At 58.4% G+C, this 15,849-nt stretch overlaps 3 protein-coding genes across 12 annotated transcripts; 2 read left to right on the forward strand and 1 right to left on the reverse strand.

Annotated features, from left to right (window-relative positions):
• Window positions 1–1,707: 1,707 nt before the first annotated feature.
• Window positions 1,708–2,981, forward strand: LOC126651105 (dispanin subfamily A member 2b-like). Its single transcript, XM_050336654.1, has 2 exons — window positions 1,708–1,896; window positions 2,615–2,981. The coding sequence occupies exons 1-2, from the start codon at window positions 1,708–1,710 to the stop codon at window positions 2,774–2,776; spliced, it is 351 nt and encodes a 116-aa protein (XP_050192611.1). The 3' UTR covers window positions 2,777–2,981.
• Window positions 2,968–15,207, reverse strand: PGGHG (protein-glucosylgalactosylhydroxylysine glucosidase). Of its 10 annotated transcripts, none has more exons than XR_007631566.1 (16): window positions 15,067–15,207; window positions 14,234–14,495; window positions 13,541–13,751; window positions 11,818–12,253; window positions 11,453–11,572; window positions 11,221–11,352; window positions 10,804–10,915; window positions 10,321–10,393; window positions 9,680–9,816; window positions 9,337–9,470; window positions 8,996–9,091; window positions 8,744–8,841; window positions 7,066–7,277; window positions 6,846–6,969; window positions 3,398–3,619; window positions 2,968–3,189 (listed from the first exon to the last, which is right to left on the reverse strand). XR_007631566.1 is itself a non-coding variant. In XM_050336645.1 (14 exons), exons 2-14 carry the CDS (start codon window positions 14,478–14,480, stop codon window positions 6,899–6,901), a joined length of 2,079 nt encoding a protein of 692 aa, XP_050192602.1. In that variant the 5' UTR covers window positions 14,481–14,495; window positions 15,067–15,207; the 3' UTR covers window positions 6,279–6,898. The 10 variants fall into 10 exon arrangements, 6 of the variants coding, with proteins under 6 accessions (XP_050192602.1, XP_050192604.1, XP_050192603.1 ...); XR_007631568.1 differs by having other exon boundaries at window positions 6,846–6,974; XR_007631567.1 differs by lacking the exons at window positions 2,968–3,189; window positions 3,398–3,619 and adding an exon at window positions 6,279–6,659.
• On the forward strand, window positions 3,752–4,900 carry LOC126651103 (interferon-induced transmembrane protein 5-like). Its single transcript, XM_050336652.1, has 2 exons — window positions 3,752–3,910; window positions 4,682–4,900. The coding sequence occupies exons 1-2, from the start codon at window positions 3,752–3,754 to the stop codon at window positions 4,898–4,900; spliced, it is 378 nt and encodes a 125-aa protein (XP_050192609.1).
• Window positions 15,208–15,849: the final 642 nt, after the last annotated feature.

The following is a 15,849-nucleotide window of genomic DNA, read 5'->3' on the forward strand; positions in this document are numbered from 1 at the left end:
GACTAGGGGAGGCGGGATGTGCCAAGGGCTTTGAGCGGGATGAACTGGAATGTGACTGTGCGGGACAGCGGGGCTGGAGAGGCTCCCAGAGGTTAGGGGGCGGTGGGTGCTGTGGCTCCATCCCGAATGGCTGTGCTGCAGGTGTCCCGGGGCTGGATTCCACTGCTCTCACCTGCAGCGAGGTGATCTGGGATACTGGTATGGTTTACAGACAGGAGCCCAGCCGTCCTGGGAACAGCTGCCATGGGAAAGCGGGGAACAAATTATGTGCCTTGCTGGCATGCACGGCTTTTGCTTTCGCTGTGAAAGTCTCTTCACCTCAGCACACCAGTTTCCTCACGGTTACCTCCCCATTCCCTCCCCATCCTGCGGCGTGGGGGGGCGGGGAGCCGTGCTCAGTGGAAGCCACATCCTGCAGGGGGAAAAAGGGGGGTAGGAAGGGAGCTGTGCTTGCGAGTGCCAGCCCTCCCCATCCCCTCACTGGGAGAGCTGGCAGGGAAGCGGGCAGGGAAGCGGGCAGCGATCCTCGCGCCTCCGGCCACCACATGTGCCGCTCTCTGTCCTACCCCGGCGCTGGCCGGAGTGACCCATGTGGGGACCACAGAAAATCTTGGCCCAGGTCCATCTGGCAGAGCTTCAGCTATGCAGCTGTCCTGGCTTCCCCCTTCCCCTTCGTGCTCCTTGCCCTGGGCAGACCCTGGTCCTCGGGGCTGGGGCCCCTGCAAGGATGGGAACAAAACCCTGTTTTTCCCTCTCCCCAAGAACTTTGGTCCCCTGCCAAGGCACTGCATTCGTAAGATGTCAGAAATCCCACTCACAAACACAGTGGGTATTTGTTGCAAGATCCCTGGCAATGAGCACCCGGTGAATCACTTTTTTGCTCTGTTTTATTCCCGGAAAACATGGGCTCCTTGCTGCAAACAGGGACCTGCTGCCTGCCCGGCCCCAGCCCTGGCCTGCCCAAATCCCAGCACATCCCATGGGGACTTAGGACAACACAGACCATTGCTCTGAGATCCCCTCTTCCTCCTTCTCCCTGTTTTTATCAACAGCTTCCAGCACAATCCCAGACTGCAGCCCCATACAAGCCAACATATAAAAAATCAATCCTTTCCCAGTCCAAACCAGCCATCAGCAAAACCTTCTTCCAGCCTGTGACCATACCGGGCTGCCGTGGAGAGATCCCTCCAGTCTGTCCACTCCAACCTCAAAGTCCTACAGACTCCACTCGGAGTCCACAAAATCCCCTTGAGTCCCCTCAGAGTCCATAAGGTCCCCCAGAGTTCCCTTGGAGTCCCCAAAGTCTCTTTGAATCCTCCCAAAGTCCCCAAGCTCCCCTGGATTCCCCCAAGTGCTCTCAGAGTCCCCAAGGTCCTTTGGAGACCCCTCAAAATCTCCTCGAAGTCGTTTCAGAGCCCCCAAGACCCTTTAAGCCTCCCCCCCCCGGAAGTCCTCAAGTGCCATTGGAGTCACTGAGGTCCCCTGGACCCTCACAGGGTCCTCTGAAGCCCCCAGGTTCCCCTCCGAGGCTCTCGAGTCCCTTTAAGCCCCCCCGGAATCCCAGAGCTGCCCTGCACCCCCAGCCCACGCGGGGAGGGGGTCCCGGATGGCCGTGTAGCACCCCCTCCCCCCCCGCGCTGGGCGGTGCGGGGTCAATCCCCCGCCCTGGGAGCGCTCCATTCCCGTTCCAAGAGCTCATTCCCGGCCATGGAGCCCCGGCAGGCGGACGTGTCCATCCCACTGCAGTCCCCCGGCTGGGGGTCGGCTCCCCCCGGCCCCCGGGCGGACCCGCCGCCCCGGGACTATGTGCTCTGGTCGCTGTTCAACGTGCTGCTGTGGTGCGCAGTGGGCGGGCTGGGCTGCCTCGGCTTCCCCCCGCTCGTCTACTCCATCAAGGTGAGGGGGGCGACCAGGGACCCGCATCCGACACCCTGCATCTAGCCCTGATCGGCCCCGGGACACCTCATGCAGACCGACCCTTGGCCAGCTCCTCCCAGGACCCCGCGACTGAGCCTGGCACAGGACCCCCGGCACGTTCCGACCCCCTCCCCGACTCGGAACCCCCTGAGCGAGCCCAGCCCGGGATCCCCTACACGTCCTGACTCCCTCCCCGACCCGGGACCGCCCAACCCAGCCGGAGACCCCCGATGTGTCCCGACCCCCGCCCTGACTCGGGAATCCCTGACCCAACCCAGCTGGGGACCCCCGACATGTCCCGACCCCCTTCCCGACTCGGGAGCCCCTGACCCAGCCCGACTCAGACCTTTCCCTCACCTCGGGACTCCCCAGTTCTGTCCCCCGGACCCAGCCCTCCCTGACACCACTCCGGTCCCCAGATTCCATCTCCCATCCTGGACCCCAGATCTAGTCTCCCATCTCCAACCCCTTAATTCCACCCTGCCCTGGGACCCCCAGTGCTGTGCCAGCCCCCGAGCCTGCACCCCCCAGTGCCGTAACTGCGGGGCAGGTGGAGGAACAGGCATTGCCCTGTGGCTTCACCCCCTGCCCCGGGTGACACACCTCTGGGGTCCCAGCACAACCCCGCAGCCTCCCCCGGGCCGGGTAGGGCCCCCAACCAGTTCCCCTCATTCTGAGCCCACCATTTACCCCCCAGGCCCGTGACTGCAAGCTGCTGGGGGACCTGGAGGGTGCCCGGCGTCACGGCTCCCACGCCAGGGTGGCAAACATCATCTGTTCCGTGCTGGTAACCCTCATCTTGGTGATCTTCATCATCATTGCCATCATCACCATCAGCATCGCATACAGGAACCCCTGACTGCCGCCTGGCCCCTACCCGCGGGGGACTTCTCCCCCTCCTCCTGCCCCCCAAATGTGCCCGCTCAGGGCGCGGGGGTTACGGGAGTGAACCCCCATCTCCTCGCTGCTGCCCCCCGGGTGTCCCCGCACCCTTTTCTCTGCTCTTGCGCTTCCTGGCACCTGTGACACACCTGTCAGTCCCTGCTGCCACTAATAAAGCTCGTCCTGCCAAACCCCCTCGTTGTCGCCTCATTCACCGCGGGACAGAGTAGAGGGTCCTCGCAAGTCTTCGTGGGACCTTCCTCCTTCTCTTCCTCCTCCTCCTTCTTCTCCTTCTCCTCCTCCTCTTCCTCCTCCTCCTTGCCCTGCCTCCATCCCGCCGCAGGGCAGAGTGTTTCCAGCCCAGATCCCAAGGAAGTTCCTTTCCAAAATCTCAAGTGTGGCAAAAAAAGGAAATTAAAAACCCTCCGTGTTTTTGGCTGCCCCCCGCCCCTTCCACCCTGCAGCCCCGTCCCCCCCCACTCCACCGCCAGGGAGCCCCGTGGATGCAGCCCTTCCACCTTTCCCTATTAACTTGCCATTTCATCCACCCGGTGGCCCAAAGGTGCTGCCAAGGAGGGGTCTGCCCTGCCCAGCTCACCTGGAGGTTTGGAGGGGTGGGAAGTACCGGTGTCAGCGCCGTGGGGTCCTGGTACCGGGGGTCTGTCTTGGGATGACCCTCAGACGGTGTCAGAGTCACCTCGTGGCTCCATCACCACACAGTGCCCACGCTGGAGCCATCCACGCTCCTCATCACAGGCGGGAAAACTGGCTATAAAAAGCCTTCCCAGGCTCACCATCCCAGCGCTTCTCCCAGCCTGGCCTGTTGGACAACCACATCCCGCAGAGCTGTAATTTCCCGGGTTTATATTTAGCGGAGTAGGGCTATATAAGGGGTGCCCGGCCGTGCTCCCCTGCCAGGCTGCTGGAGCCCCGAGCGCCCCTCTCCGTGGCTATGGACACCTCGTACCCGCGGGAGGACGAGCCGCCCCGCAAGCGGGGACCACCTCCTGCCGCCCCCACACCCCGCGACCACCTCGTCTGGGCCATCTTCAACACCCTCTACATGAATTTCTGCTGCCTGGGCTTCGTGGCGCTCGCCTTCGCCGTCAAGGTACTGGCACTCGGCAGGACCGGAGCGCTTGGGGTCTCTGGGAATCCCTCGCCACGTGGATGTCAAGGGAGGGATTGCCGAGGAGGCACAGAGCACCTGGGATAACTCTGGGCGGGGTGGCGTGGGGGGGACGGAGCCCAACACGCTCCAGAGGCAGGTGACACTGGCAACTGGTGAATCCTCCCTGCTGTGTTCCTGCCACCTATTTATGGACGTTGTGGGACCCCCTGGATAACCACAGCCCCCTGCCCACACTCCAAAGACCAGCTGCTTCATCCCACAAAGTGCCGTGGGGGCTGTGATGCCCCCAGCCTCCCGGCCCAGCCCTTTGGCAGGAGCAGCTCCAGCTGGACTGAACCAGGGTGGAAAGATGGGGGCTGGAGCCAGTGAGGCTCTGGAGGAAGCAGGAGGGTAAATCCCAGCTCCAGCTGGAGTAGACTAGAACAGAAAGATGGGGGCAAGAAGGAGCTGGTGCCAGTGAGGCTCTGGAAGAAGCAGGAAGGAAAATCCCAAAGGCAAAAGAAGTGGGGCCCGAGGGGAACGGGAGTGTGTGGAGCAGGGGCAGCCTGGGACAGATGGATGGACGGACGGATGGATGCAAGGGGGCTGCAAGGGGGCCAAATCCCTGGAGTGAGGCTGGGAGAGGCACAGGAGGAGGCTACAGGAAGGGGGCTGAGAGAAAGGGGTTGCAGAAGGCGGCTGCTGGAAGTGGGTTGAGGGGAAGGGGGCTGAGAGAAGGGGCTGCAGGAGAGGTCTGTCCTCCCATTGCAGGCGCGGGACCGGAAGGTGTCTGGGGACGTGGAAGCCGCTCGGCACTTCAGCTCCAAGGCCCGGTGCTACAACGCCCTGGCCACGGCGGGCAGCGTGGTGCTGCCACTCCTGCTCGTCGCCCTCGTCGTCACCGGCGTCATCCATCTCTCCAAGCTTGCCCAGGAGTCCGTCGGCTTCTTCACTTACCAGCTCAGTGGGAGCGATGACGAGGACCAGTAAGGGGGGCGGGGTAAAGGGCTTGTGGAACCTCCTTCGCGTCCCTGGTGGCTCCCCCAAAAAAGGCCACCGCCCCTCTCTGCCACTCCAGGCCACGACCACCAGCTCTGACACCTACCGGGTTAGGGGGCAGCCTCGGGGGCTTCTCTCCCACCACTGTGACCCCTCCCTGCCTGGCCTGACCCCGCTCCCCACCATGCTTTGGGGGGCAGAGCAGTTATTTTCATTTATCCTGTGGGTTTTTTTTATCTCCCGTTATCCCCTGTGGAGCTCAGCCTCCCTCCAGATTCCGTGATCACTATTTAAACCATTAAACATTTCACACACAATATGAGTTTCTGCCTGTGGAAGGGTGGGAGGGCAAGGGGGACGCCAAAGGAATAAAAACATAAACAAGGATTTTGGCTCCACCCGGGCTCCTTGCAGCCAGGAGATGCCACAATCCCCACGACCACTGCCCACCGGGACCCCCGGGGCCGAGGAGAAGAGGGAGCAGAGAAGCTCCTTGGGGACAGGCTGCAGCAAATGGTGTGTCACCCTCCCAGTGGGAGCTGAGACCCTCAAACTCATTGCAGCAACACAGACATCCCCAGCAGGTCCCTGTCCAGGACGGGGTGGGTGAGTGTGGGACGCACCCCCACTGCTCCCTGCTGTCCCTCCCTGGGATGGAGACGGCTCATTTTGGCTAAAGGGGACTAAAGGATCACTTTTTTTGCTGTTAAACCCCCTTTACTGCTATGATTAGACCTGGCTCAGTGTGGGGCTTCATCCCAGCCCCATCCAAATCCCAGTCCGGGTGCAGCTCTCCGGGCTGGAACCGGAGGGAGGGGACGGTGTGTCCCTTTGTCCTGCCAAGAGCTGCAGCTAATTAGGGGCTGGTAGCTCTGATGAGGCCAGAGCAGAGCCCGAGTAATTACACGGCATGAGCGTCCCTGCTCCTCCCCTAAGCATTCCCAGATGCCGCGGGGCAGGGAGCGGCCGCGGGCCTTTGTGTAAACGCCGCCAAGATTCCTGGGGTTGGTTTGGCGAGGACAGACCCCGCGGGGCAGGGAACGCCTTCGGCATTCCCTGCTTCCACCCAGGGCTGTTCTGCACTGAGCCCCAGCCACGGGGAGGCAGGAGGGAGGATGCTGTGGGGCACCATGACTCCCCTGTACAGGCACAGCCCTTCCTTGGGGTTTCTGGGACACCAAAAATGCCCTGAGCAAACCCACAGCAGCATTTTGCTCTCCCCGAGGCTGCTCAGGCCTGGAACAACACTGCCCCATGTCACCATCTGACATGATAACATCATGAATCACTGATGTCCAGGCTTCCTGCAGCTCTTCAGACGCCAAGTTAGAAAAGATTTAACTCCGAAGCTGCTTGACAAGAGCGGGAATAATGTAGATGAGGGGTTTGAAAACACAGTAGGGATGTTACACACCAAATAACTCAACAGGAAAAGAGATCTGTGCTGCCCACACAGGGCTAAAAGGCTTTTGGCTGTGTATTTTGGACTAATATCAGTGCCAAAACACCACTCATCTGGTGAAGCAGCAGTGGCTGAGGCTCCACAACCCTTTGAGCCCACAGAGCAACGTGAGGGGAAGGCAAGGACCAGGCCAGTACATATTGGATTTAGGGTCACAGATCCATTCAGGAAGGGGCTTCCTTACAAATGCAGATACGGAGAGCATAAAAAACTCCTGGGTGTTTAGAAAACTCATCTGAAATTGTCATTTTCAGGCTTGATTTCATCTCCTGTGCCAAGTGAGAGAACCTGGAGGTGTGTGAAGGGGATTCTGGGGCTCAGTGGCCCCAGAACAGACATGTTGACCCCCTGCCATGGTCACTGCTCTGTGGACATCCCTCCTTCCCAGGAACACAAGGACAGGTGGTACACTCAGTCCTGGGGGGCCAAGGGTTCATGGCACAGCCTGGGACCCCCCGCTCTGCCCACTGTTACCTTCCCCCTTTCTCAGCATCCTGGGTCTGCTGGTCCAGCTGGCAAAACCTGGATCAGCCAAGGCTTAGGGGGTCCTGGAGGGTGACTTCTGAATCCAGCCGGGCACTGTGGGGAAGGAGACACTCTGCCCTGCAACAAAAACACCCCTGTGTGAGATATGGGAATGGTCTCTCCCCAAATTCTTTGTCTCAGGGAGCGGAGCTGGGTGCTGCTGCCGTACCCTTCCGCAGGGGAAAGCGGTGCCCCGACTCCAGCACTGCCTCCAGGGGAGATGCCAGAGGGTCCCTGGAGGTCTCAGTCACTTCCATGCTGATCTCTGCTGTGGTGATGGTGAAATCCAGTTTGTTGCCCAAGTAGGAGATGCCAGAGAGTTTCAGCTTGGTGATGTCGTGGGGAAAGGCAGGATTAAAGCGGAGGCCAGACCTCGTGATCCTGGAAAGGCAGGAGCCTGTCAGGGTGGGAACAGCAGGAGCCATGGATGAACAACCTCTGAGGTGTGGCCACCTCTCCAGGCATGGCCACCTTGTGCACTCTGGAGGAGTCTGAAAGTATCCTCAGTACATCCAAGGATCTCTGGGCAAACCCTGAACACACTGATGGAGCATCTGGTGAGGAGCTACAGAGGCCATAATTTCACAGCCTAGCATCCAAAGACACTCCGGTTCCTCTCCAGTTCCACAGCCTGGGCCTGGGTTTTCCTTAAGGTTGGATTTTATACTTTTCTTAATTAAAAAAAAAGGACAAAAATATATTATTCTTTTCTTCTGGGGCAGCTCAGTTCCAGACACCCACCTCAGCTCCCACTTCTGCGGTTTGGAGGGCTGGAAGCACAGCTGTTCATGCTCCTTCTCTAGAGATAATGGAGCAAACAGCCTTACACTTCCTCCAGCCCTGATTCAAAGCCAAACAGCCTGTGTGGGTGTTGGCTCTGGATGAGGAAAAACAACGGTCACTGTTGTCTCCGACCCAAATCTTGGCACATGAGAGCTCTTGACCATCAACTCCAGAATGTTGAGAGGGACTGGAGAGGGCTCGAGGGAGGCTCGAGAGCCTGGAGAGCCCCAGTGCCAGGCAGGATCTGTGCCCTATTGTGGGAAAGGCAGGAGCAGGGTCCCTAGGGCTGCACAGTGTCATCCCAATCTCTGGAAATTTGGCCAGAGCCCCAAAGCCCATGGCTTGTGCCTGTCCCACGAGGGGCCCGACCCGACACACCCCGGGTGCCTGGAGACCTCCCAGCTCGGCCAGAGCAGAGGCTGAGGTTTCCAGCTGGGAATATGGGAGCTCACACCCAGCTCCACCAAGGAATGGGTGGGTTTTCCAGCTGGGAATACGGCAGCTCACACCCAGCTCCACCAAGGAATGGGTGGGTTACCCAGCACCTCTGGCCACACACATGGAGTAAAAACACGTAGTTAGTGCTGGAAGTTTTCACTGGTAATCAAAAGGCTTGATCCAGCCTCAGTTAAACCAAGAATAGGTTTAAGAGGCAATGGCTCCAGGGTGGAAACCACCAGATACGAGACACAGCTCTGAAATTATATGAACAGCTCCCTGTTTTCCCGAGATATTTTAAAGCTGAGGCAATGCCTGCTCAGCACTTCCCTCCACGGAGGCTCCCAGAGACATGTGTGTACAAGGGGCCACAGAGGGGGCTGTAGAAGGTGTTTCCTCACCCCATCGAACAGAGAAAAGATGATGTTACAGAAGGTGTTTCCTCACCCTGTCCGAAGGAGGCAGGATGATGTTGCAGCTGAGCCAGAGAACAGACTTAGGGAATAGCATTTTACTTCCCAAATGTGACCCAGATTGAGTCTCTCACCTGTTCCCAATCTTGCTCCAACCAAACAGGGACATTTTAAGGGACAAGCAGGAATTAAATGTGACACAACAGGCCTCACCTGAACCCTGTGTAGCCAAAGAGGATGGCTTGCAGAAATCCACCCATCCCTGTCAGGAAGTTCACAGCTCCTGAACCATCTGAGTTCTCCACCCAGATCTGCACCAGCAAGAGAAAGAAACAACTCAGGAGTTGATCTGGGACACTTCAGGTAGTTTTGTGGGTTTGAATGTCCCTGTCACACATATGGGGTGTCACCTACTTGGAAGCAGGTGAGACACAAACCAGAGGGACTTGCAGGCCCGCCACTCACCTTGAAGGGCTCTGTGATGTTGCTGAAGCACTTGTGCAGTTGGCTCTGGGCTCTCTGCATCTCCTTCAGCTCCAGCCAGCCCACGGCAAACATGCTCTGACAGAGAGGCAAAGGGTCTGTCGCTGCTGCTGGTGACAGTGCAGCAGAGCAGCACCTCCACTGCCTCCATCCCACCCAGAGTGAACACCCCCCGCACACATCCCGGCTCTGCGCCGTCCGCCCTCCCTCGAGCTCTGAAGCAGGTCTGACGAATCCTGCCTGATGGGTCTGGCAGCGACTGTCCTGGATGGAAACAACATCCCCCGGGGGGAATCCCACCCTGGGCACTGCCCTCTCCTTACCCAGGTCATGGCAGGCCCAGCTGGGTCAGTGACAGGCTCATACATCTCCAGGTCGTTCCTCCGGACCTCAGCACTCATGGGATGCATCAGTGGGAACCCGAGCAGGACCACGTCAGCTTGTTTCACTGGCTCCCCTGGGGAGAGGGGCCATTCAGACAGTGGGCACTGCCTGGGAATGGTGGCCCAAGGGGCTGGTTGGACCACGGGCTCTCCTCACTTGGGAAGCGGCGGGAACTCTTCTTTCACCATTCCCAAGTCTGAACCAGTCAGAGTCCTGCTCCTTCCAGGATCAAAAGTGTGACCCACGGCTGTCTCCAAGGGCTGGCCCTGCCTCCCTGCTCACCTGGGCTGTAGCCATCATACTCAGGGTGGTATTTCCTCTGTGCATCAAATGGCATTTTGATTTTCCTGGCACAGTCCTCCCACTCCTCTGGCACTGGGAGCAGCAGATCCCGAGCAACTTCAGCGGCAAAGTTTAAGCTGGAAAAAGGGAGAAACAGTGGTTTATGTCAGGGATGGGTGACAATGGGAGGAGAAAGAGGACAGAGGGAGATGACTGAGCTGCAGAAGAAGCTATTGTGGAAGAACAGGGGTCAGAGATTGAGCCGGGGGTAACACCTTCTGTCATGAAGCCAGGAGCCCGTTCCTCCGGCTGCGGGTGTCTCCAGCTGGCTAATTGCACAGACATCTCATGGAATGCAGAGGGATAAGCCCCACTGTGAAGGGAGATCCCTCTCAGTCTCTCATGGGCACCTGAAGAGTGGCCATGGCCCCACCTACTCCTTCCTCTGACTGCAGGGAGGTGACAGGGAGAGGGATGTGAGGAGACGGAACGACCATCCCCTCGGGAGCCCCACTGCCTCCCGTCCCTGCAGAGTGGGAGAGAAGACAGCCAGGCAGTGCTTCCAGGAAGCAGAGAGCTAGACAGTGTTTCTAGGGGGCAGAGAGCCCGGCAATGATTCCAGGAGACATTCTACACGTTACCTGCGCCGGGCCACGGCGTTGGTGTAAGCAGAGTTATCGACCTGGCGGTGATACTCGTCTGGGGGCATGACACCTGGGGGGACAGGAGGGGACACCTCATACATCAGCACACCCAGGGGTCCTGGGCCCCTGCTCAGGGACATGGCTGGAGAAAGGGGACTCTCCTGCCTGCCCGTCCTCTGGCAGGATCCCACATGGTCTTGGTGGGATGCTCAATAGAGAACATTCGTGGTGCTGGTGGTGAAGGAGGAACAACCTGGGTTACAGCTTTGGCTGATGAGTGTAGGTACCTCATCCTGAGGGCATCTCCCCGCACTTCACAGGCAAGGGAGTCTTCAAGTCATGGAATCCCAGGGTAGATTGTGTTGGGAGGGGCCTTAAAACTCATCCAGTTCCGCACCCCTGCCATGGGCAGGGACACCTTCCACTAGACCAGGTGGCTCTGAACCTCTGCTTTCCACCCCCTTCCCATGGCACAGGTACCTCTGATGTGGTAGAGCTGCTCCTCCTCACTCCACACCATCCTGCTGCACCAGTACTGAGCTACGGCTTCCACCAGCTCCCAGCCCCCATCCTCACGGAACAGCTTCTGGTCCTGGGGGAGCCAAAGCCAGAGAAAAACAGGGGCATGAGGGACACTCCACCAGACCCCAAATCAGCAGGAGGTCACAGGGGCTCTGAGGAGATGGAGGAGACAGGAGGGAAAGTCAGAAAACTGGCCTGGATTGAGCCAACAGGGTGCTGAGACACCCACAGAAGCAAGGACGTTGGAGGCAAGGCTGAGGGAGGGACCCTGCACAGCAGACAGAGCAGAATTCCTCTGGGAAGGGACAGTGACAGTCACCACGTGTCCTGTGGGCCCTGCCACTGGGCCACCCAGGTGGTACAAACTCCCTTTACCTGTGTGGTGTAGTAATACTGCTCAAAGGCCACCAGGACATCCCCGGTGACGTGGATCTCTTGGGCCCCGTAGATCTCCTCGGGGCAGACTTCACGGCCAGTGGCTGCGCTCTCCCACGGGAACTTGGCTCCCTGCCAGGAGAAAACACCTCTGAGCACATCGCCTTGAGGGGCTCCCCTCCTGGGGACAAGGGGCTGGTGACATGCCCTCAGGACAGTGTCCCTGCCTCACCTTGTAGCCTTGTTCCTGCGCGTTGCACACGGCTCCTTCCAGTGTGCGGATCCGGTACTCCAGGATGGCTCGGGCAGCTTCAGGGTAAAGCAGCAGGATGTTGGGGAACATCCAGGTGTCCTGCAAGGCAAGGAGGTGGGATTGGCTGGTGGGGCACCCGAAGGCTCCCCGCCACCTTCACCCTTCAGTGGAAGGATGGAGTGTTCTGCATCCCTATTAAAGGATAGTCTTCAGCATCCTTATTAGTCTTTTCCATCCCAATGGAAGGATGGAGTTTTCCCCAAGCCAACGGAATGATGGCATCTTCTCCATCCCAGCCACTGTGCCAAGCCCCCAGGTTACCAGCCAGCAGGGCCCCCACTCACCTGGTCCCAGAAGATGTGTCCCCAGTAGTCCTCCCCCCGGGTTCCATTGGACAAGCCGCCAGGGCTGATGCCATGGAAGACAAATCCTGGGCTGCCCTGGGGCGGGAGGGCACTCAGCAGGTAGTAGAGGCAGCCGTGGAGGGCCTGCTGCAGGGCGAGGGGCCCGTCCAGCTGCACGGAGAAGTCCCGTCGCAGCGCGGCCCAGGCGCGGGTGTGGGAGCGGTGCAGGGCCCCCGCCGCCACCAGGGACAGCCCCTGCACGTAGCTCCGCTTGGCCTCCTCCTCGCTCCCCGCCACGGCTGTCAGGAACTCCCAGCAGCGCTCCTGCTCCTCCCCACCCAGCATCAGGGAGGGTGGGATGGGCGTCCAGAGCATGTGAACAGTGGGTCGGGGTCCTCCCTCCACCTCGGGAACCAGTGTCTGCCCATAGATGTAGCTGTGGGAGACACAGAGTGGTGGGGCAGGGAGGACTCCATGCATATCCAACACCCAGAGGGGCCTCCAAGGCGGCAGGCTCCATTCCCAGATGGAAGCTCCCTGATCCCCACACTTCAGCTCCGCTGCTGCCCCATCCCCAGTGTGCAGGATGCTGAGATTCATCAGAGAATCCCAGAATGGTTTGGGTTGAAAGGTACCTTAAAGCCCATCCAGTGCCACTCCCTGCCATGGGCAGGAACACCTTCCACTATCCCAGGTTGCTCCAAGCCCAGCCTTGGACACTTCCAGGGATGGGGCAGCCACAGCTTCTCTGAGCAACCTGTGCCAGGGCCTCCCCACCCTCACAGGGAGGATTTCTTCCCAATATCCCATCTAACCCTGACTTCTGTCAGTGCAAAGCCACAGCAAATGGTCTCCAGTCCCAGGAATCTAGTTCTAAAGGTCATCTTGTTGCAGTGATTACAGCACTAGTAGTAGTTTGGTCAAAGGTTTGCTTTGCAGGGTAGGCCTGAAAGAGGCCCTGCCAGCAACACCTGGGACTTATGAGTTAAGAATGTGCTAATCAGAAGAAACAATAGTAAAAGGATTAAGTCAAGCATGCAGAACCGGTACAAGATGATTTGTAACTAGAAATAGGATGTAGTCTGGTGGTGGGAGTCAGTTACACAATGTGTTAGAGGGGAGAGGTAACGGTTGATTGTACTCAGGATGATATATGTAAGTTTATGTATAACTGGTATATTTGCTTTGATGTGTGAGCCAATCACGTAGCTTTGTTTGTTAAAAGGTATAAAAGATGTAGTCGACATGAGGGTCTTTGGAATCCTGACTTGGGACGTTAGTCCTCAGGTTTCCCGGGCCCTGAATAAAGCACCGCATAAACTGACACTCTGTTGGTTTGTGTTCTTGTCACGGGCAACAATCTCCTCCAAACTCCCCATCTTCTCCACTTCTTTGGAATCACATCTGACCCCTGGGGCCTTTGTTGCTCTTACACATCAGTGTAAGGGCTAATTCTGAAGTTGCAACTACTAAAAATGTTTCTATGCTTAATTTGGGGGGGGTGTGGTTTATACACCTTCCAGGGAAAAGCTGATGTGCAAAAGCCTCCAAGCCACACACCAATCCAGCCCCACATCCCTCACCTGTCCAGCCTCAAACCACCCACCATTCCAGCCCAGCTCCAGCCTTACTTCTGCAGTTTAGTCTCCAGGGGAGAGTGGGCAATGTGCCACAGCCCACAGAGGGTGGGCTCAAGGCAGGGACCCCCATCCCCCAGACTCACTGTGCTCCCTGGAAGTCTGGCCCTGGGGTCAGGTCCAGGTCCTGGCTCTGTGGCACAAACGAGGTCTGGAGCTGGATGGTGATGGGCTCTGTAGAGCGATCCAAGCGCTGGATGGTGACGCTGAAGGCCATCAGGTGGACCAGAGAGTGGTGGGCGTAGAGCTGCTGGGTGGCCACATAACCAGGGGACTCAATTGTGTGGCTGAAGGTCCCTGTAAGTATAGTGAGAGCCTTTGGCACCCCCAGGTCCTGGTGTTCTTTCCCAGATTCCTACCTCTTCCCTGTCTCCTGGTTCCTGCTGGCCTTTTCCAGGTCCAGATCCAGCTGTTGACCAGACAGCACTTCTGACACTGAGCCTAGCCAAGCTGCTGAGGGATGGTTTGTGCCATTAAACATTTTATCCCAATTTGCTAAGCCTGTCCCCAGCAGGGATTGAGCTACAGCCTGAAAATTACTTATTTTATTGTTATATTACTTACACGTGAAAGGGGCTCATGAATGAAACCTATTACATGAAAGGGGAATTTTTCCAGCTGTTTCAGAAGAGCAACACCCTGAGGTGAACAGAGAACAAGCAGAGGTGACTGCACGGAAGGGAGAATTTAACCTCTGGGACAGGGTAGGGAAGGAGCCTGGGGGGAGGGTCTGCGCGGCAGAATCGGGACGGGGAGATCCTTCCCCGCTCCCAGCTCACCTGTCCGGGTGTTCAGGGCGAAGGTCTGGGCGGGGCTGTCCGTGCCAGGCAGGGCCATGCGCACGCTGAGGGGGCTGGGGACGTCGGCGCGGTGGGTGTCCCCCGCGGCCCCGCTGTACACGCCGCCCACGTGCAGGATGTCGCGGAACACGCGGGTGCCCAGGTAGGCGTTGGTCACCGTGGGCAGCAGCCGCGGGTCCGCGGGCAGCGCCGGGGCCGTGAACACCGCGGGGTCCCCCTCGGCCATCACTGCCAACCCCACCTGCAGAGCACGGCGGGGACAGGGGTTGAGGGGACAAAGCGCCCGGCACCCCCCGGGACACACCCTGGCCGTCACAAAGGTGCTGCTCACCTGCCCTCGTCCCTCTCCCGTCCCTTTTAGTGTCACCTCTGATCGTCCCCAGCGGTTTTCCTCCATCCCAGCTCCCTCTCCACCCCTTCGCCCCATCTCAGCATCTCCTCCAGCTCCCCTAAACCCCGCAGGCTCACGGGCTTCATCACTTCTCAAGTTTCCTCCTCTTCCTCTTCTGCTACCCTCTCTGTGATGGGATTGCACCAGTTTCTCCCAGTACACACAACCGCCTTCCTCTTCTGGCCCCCTCTTCCTCCCCAGTGTTGTTCCACGTCACTTTGAAACACTCCATGTCTCCTGAGTTTCCCCCTTTCCCAGCTCACTGCCACTCTCTGTTCCCTCTCACTCCTGCATCTCCAGCTCAGCTTCCCGGGGCAGGAGCTTTCTCTTTCACTGATAGATTTACAAATATATTTGTTCCAAATATATATAAAATTAGAGACTAAAGATACGTACAGATATAGAAACGTGTAAACAGCACCTGACAAAAGGGAGCTGCAGCTGGCTCCTGGCAGTGCTGGGCACTGGACTAACACAGAAATGATGAAATGAGGCTCTGAGAGACTCTGGGCAGAGGTAGGAATCCAGCCGGGGTAACACTGGGTCAGGGGAGGCCCCCAGATCCCTCCCTGACAGCAGCCAGATGCAGGAGCTTTCAGGCTCAGCTGGGTTTCCTCACTGAGACTGAACTGGGAGGAAAATCCTGCCTTCAGGAAAGTTGAAAACCCCAACCCAGCCCAAGCCCAAGGGTGGGGAAGCAAGGAGGTGGGTCTTGCCTTCCGGGGCTGAGCTGAGCCCTGGCCGGGCAGGCGGAGAGAGGCAGTTCCAGGGAAGGACGGAAGTTGCCCAACCGAGGGAGAAGGAAGGAAATCGCTTTTTTTCCCCTTAAAAAAAAAAAAAAAAAAAAAAAAAAAAAGAAGAAGTTAGAAAAATGTTTAAACCTCTGCATGCAGGTGCTTGCCCAGCTCAGCTCAGTGCCCGCGGCGGGAGCGCGGAGGTCCCAGCTCTGCCCCACACCCCGGGAAGGAGGAACTGAAAGAAAAAACCAACTCGGACACTTTAGGATCCAAAAGATGCCTGAGGAGCAAAGTGGAGAGCCCGGGGGAGAAGCATACTCCTCCCGGCCAGAGCCACACACCATGACCATCCCATGTCCCTAGCCACGCTCTGACCCTCCTCCTCGCCTGTTTTCAGGGGGAGCAGACCTGGATTTTGGCTTTGGCCCGCTTTTCCCAGCTTCCCTCCTGCCAGTCCTCTATCCCAT

This window comes from Myiozetetes cayanensis, unplaced genomic scaffold (assembly GCF_022539395.1).
Source record: "Myiozetetes cayanensis isolate MyiCay16 unplaced genomic scaffold, myiCay2020 scf6-25, whole genome shotgun sequence".
Taxonomy (NCBI): domain Eukaryota; kingdom Metazoa; phylum Chordata; class Aves; order Passeriformes; family Tyrannidae; genus Myiozetetes; species Myiozetetes cayanensis.

What these genes read in the sequence shown, in the direction of transcription:
- LOC126651105 (XM_050336654.1), top strand. Translation starts at nt 1,708, where the DNA reads ATGGAGCCCCGGCAGGCGGACGTGTCCATCCCACTGCAGTCCCCCGGC. An exon ending in CGCTCGTCTACTCCATCAAG is followed by an intron (nt 1,897 to 2,614) that starts GTGAGGGGGGCG and finishes TTTACCCCCCAG; the next exon opens with GCCCGTGACTGCAAGCTGCT.
- LOC126651103 (XM_050336652.1), top strand. Translation starts at nt 3,752, where the DNA reads ATGGACACCTCGTACCCGCGGGAGGACGAGCCGCCCCGCAAGCGGGGA. An exon ending in CGCTCGCCTTCGCCGTCAAG is followed by an intron (nt 3,911 to 4,681) that starts GTACTGGCACTC and finishes CTCCCATTGCAG; the next exon opens with GCGCGGGACCGGAAGGTGTC.
- PGGHG (XM_050336645.1), bottom strand. Translation starts at nt 14,480, where the DNA reads ATGGCCGAGGGGGACCCCGCGGTGTTCACGGCCCCGGCGCTGCCCGCG. An exon ending in CGCCCTGAACACCCGGACAG is followed by an intron (nt 13,752 to 14,233) that starts GTGAGCTGGGAG and finishes CTATACTTACAG; the next exon opens with GGACCTTCAGCCACACAATT. An exon ending in GACACATCTTCTGGGACCAG is followed by an intron (nt 11,573 to 11,817) that starts GTGAGTGGGGGC and finishes CTTGCCTTGCAG; the next exon opens with GACACCTGGATGTTCCCCAA.